Source organism: Peromyscus leucopus, chromosome 9 (genome assembly GCF_004664715.2).
Source record: "Peromyscus leucopus breed LL Stock chromosome 9, UCI_PerLeu_2.1, whole genome shotgun sequence".
Classification (NCBI taxonomy): Eukaryota; Metazoa; Chordata; class Mammalia; order Rodentia; family Cricetidae; genus Peromyscus; species Peromyscus leucopus.
The window spans coordinates 70656553-70659415 of record NC_051070.1 but is presented as its reverse complement, the minus strand read 5'-3'; the positions used below and the strand labels follow the sequence as shown (position 1 = coordinate 70659415).

Genomic DNA, 2863 nt, shown 5'->3' with positions numbered 1-2863 from the left:
GTCATCTCCTACAACAAGCAGACAACTCCCTTAGTCACAGGCTTTACTGGGGGAATCTCATGCTCTGATAAGATTTTTCTTGTATCAGATTTTGCTTTGGTCCCAATCAAGAGTTGAGTGCGGAAGACTCTACTTCTTGTTCTTCTGCTGTGGCTATTCCTATGATTTTTGTGCCAACTAAAGAAATGGAGAGCCACATAGCACAGAGAAACAAAAGAGATCCCAGAGGCAGGTGCTCATCATCAGGCCCCTGTGCTGAGTTTATGCTCAGCTCTCACAGTGGTTTCTGCCACTGTGTGTCACTCAGAGCACAATAGTAAACAGCTGAGTCAGACTCTTTGACCTTGGCTTTCTGCAAGTGGAACGAGGTGGATCCTTTATCATATGTAGCTTCAAAACCTTGGCTGCTTCCCTTGTTGTTGGCTGTTTCGACTTTCAAAAGCAGCTCTGGACCTTCTCCAGGGTACTGGACATACCAGAAAAGAGTCGGGTACCCTGTGGTTGAATAAGTGCAGTTTATAAATAGGACATCGTCTTCTGAGAGAGTCACTTGACCTTGTTTCTGAGTCACTGAGTCTCCTTGGGTTCTCCCTGGAGGAACAAGAGGATAATTGTTTCACATTAAGAACAGAGCTCTTAGATGGTTAAACATTTTTCTGACATCATAGAAGAATGTGTGCAAATTTTATGTCACTTCACTTACCAAGCATGAACAGCAGCATCACAGTCACTAAAGCTGGAGAAATGTTCATCTTTAGTGTCACCAAAGTAATGTTCTTAAGTCTTCACATGAAGAAATGATGAATGACATAAAATAATGAACCTAGGAAGCTTATAGTTCACAAAGATGATCTTGTGTTAGGAAACTCCTCCCCCTGGTGGACAGAGAATAAACTAGGGTCTCTTGCATACCTCCCGGAAGTCAGAAATGTGCTCTCATTTTGAAATCATTCATAAGGCATGTGTCAAATTTTAAGTGCCCCTTATAAATAGAAAGGATATAAGCAATGGTCATTAATATATTCAATGTTGTCATTCTTAGGATTCAACCTGACTTGAAAGTTTTTTTTTTTAAAGATTTATTTATTTATTATGTATACAGTGTTTTCTGTCTGTGTGCCAGATCTCATTACAGATGGTTGTGAGCCACCATGTGGTTGCTGGGAATTGAACTCAGGACCTCTGGAAGAGCAGCCAGTGCTCTTAACCGCTGAGCCATCTTAGTAGAGCAACTGATGAGTTTTCTGTTTTTGTTTTTGTTTATTTTTTTAATTTTATTTTATTTTACAATACTATTCACTTCTACATAATAGCCACAGATTTTCTTGTTCTCTCCCTTCCTGCTCCCCTCCCCTTCCCCCCAGCCCACCTCCCATTCCCACGTCCTCCAGATCAAGGTCTCCCCCGAGGACTGAGAACGACCTGATAGACTCAGTCCAGTCCAGTACCATAGGATAAAGTAAAGGCAACAAGTCGATTTTACCAGTTTCTATTCACTGATTTGAATTTGAATTAAGGTATTATATGAGCCTAAACTGAAGGCTCAGCACTTGGAGGCACTTGTTGCTCTGACAGAAGCCCCAGGTTTGATTCCCATAACATACATAGTGGTTCTCAACTATCTATAACTCCAGTTCTGACCTCCATGGGCACCAGGACCACACATGGTACCTAAATACAAAAGCAGGCAAAACACCCATAAGCATAAAATAAAATAAATCTTTAAATTTTCTTACAGTTATTATAAAATGGAGTAATTACATACTGGCCCAAGGAATGTGTAATCATTACCATTTAGAAATTTGAAATAATGATTTATGTTGTCCATTTACTTAGAAGATCATTGGTGTCTTGAAACAAGGTTTGAATATAAATATACAGGACAACCACAACAAAGGAAGCAGTTGTGACTGGCATGCAGGATCCTCATTTTGTGCCATGCTCTATATCAAATGTAGGCTATGACCATTTCTTAACACTTTTCTGTAAATGTCATTGTGACCAGTGGTGTAGGCTTTTAGGAATCACAAAGCTGACTGTCATTTGGATTTGGGGTGACATTTGTGACACTTCCTTGCAGACCGGACACGGGTCTTTGAAGCAGCCAGCTCACATAAGTGTCTTCAGAAAAGCTTCTTCTTTCAACTATTAAAGCTTTTACTCATGAATCTGGCTTTCATAGCTGCCATGTTTCTCTGGTAGCTCACTCTATCCTTTAATTTGGTTTTAGTAATATTTTATCATTGACACAATTTGTCATCTCACAAACCTATTTTTTCTCACCTTTGTCCACATCTGTTTCCTAATTCTTGTTGTTTTTACATTATAAATGTAACCTGTAAGTGCCAGCTTTTGGCTCAGAAACTTTGTCTCTTACTGTTCAAGGTAATGAATGTTGAGCCCATCTGGACTATCCTCACTTCCAACTTCTGAAGTTGCTTCAGAATGTGTGGTTCATACTATTTTCCTATATAAGATTTAGAATTTTTTCTTAAAGCAACATTTTCTTTCTTCTTTCTTCTTTTATTTGTACAATTTTACAGCCTTAGACTTTTGCACAGACTGACATACTGCATATGTACCTCCTCCTACAAAGCAGGCTTCAATCCCAGGAGAAAGTAGTTGGTCACCCCTACAAATCGTCAGATCACTACTACACCATTGGGCACGCCTTGCTTGTCAGGTTAGTCATTTAGAACACTAGGGCCACAGGACACAGCATGATTTTGAAACAGAGTATCACCAACTCCTTTAAGAATCTGTTATACAGGGCTTTTGGATTGCCATACACATGGGCATGCTAGAATCAGCTCACACAGAAAGGAGATGAAAGCTTACCCTTTATTTCAGATGTTGCTCTCTG

The 2863-nt window shown here is 39.7% G+C and overlaps 1 gene segment (V, D, J or C); it reads right to left on the bottom strand.

The window, feature by feature from the left end:
* Positions 1-274: 274 nt before the first annotated feature.
* Positions 275-795, bottom strand: LOC119088464. The segment is given in 2 exon segments: positions 275-591; positions 704-795. Coding segments are annotated over 2 exon segments (366 nt in total).
* Positions 796-2863: the final 2068 nt, after the last annotated feature.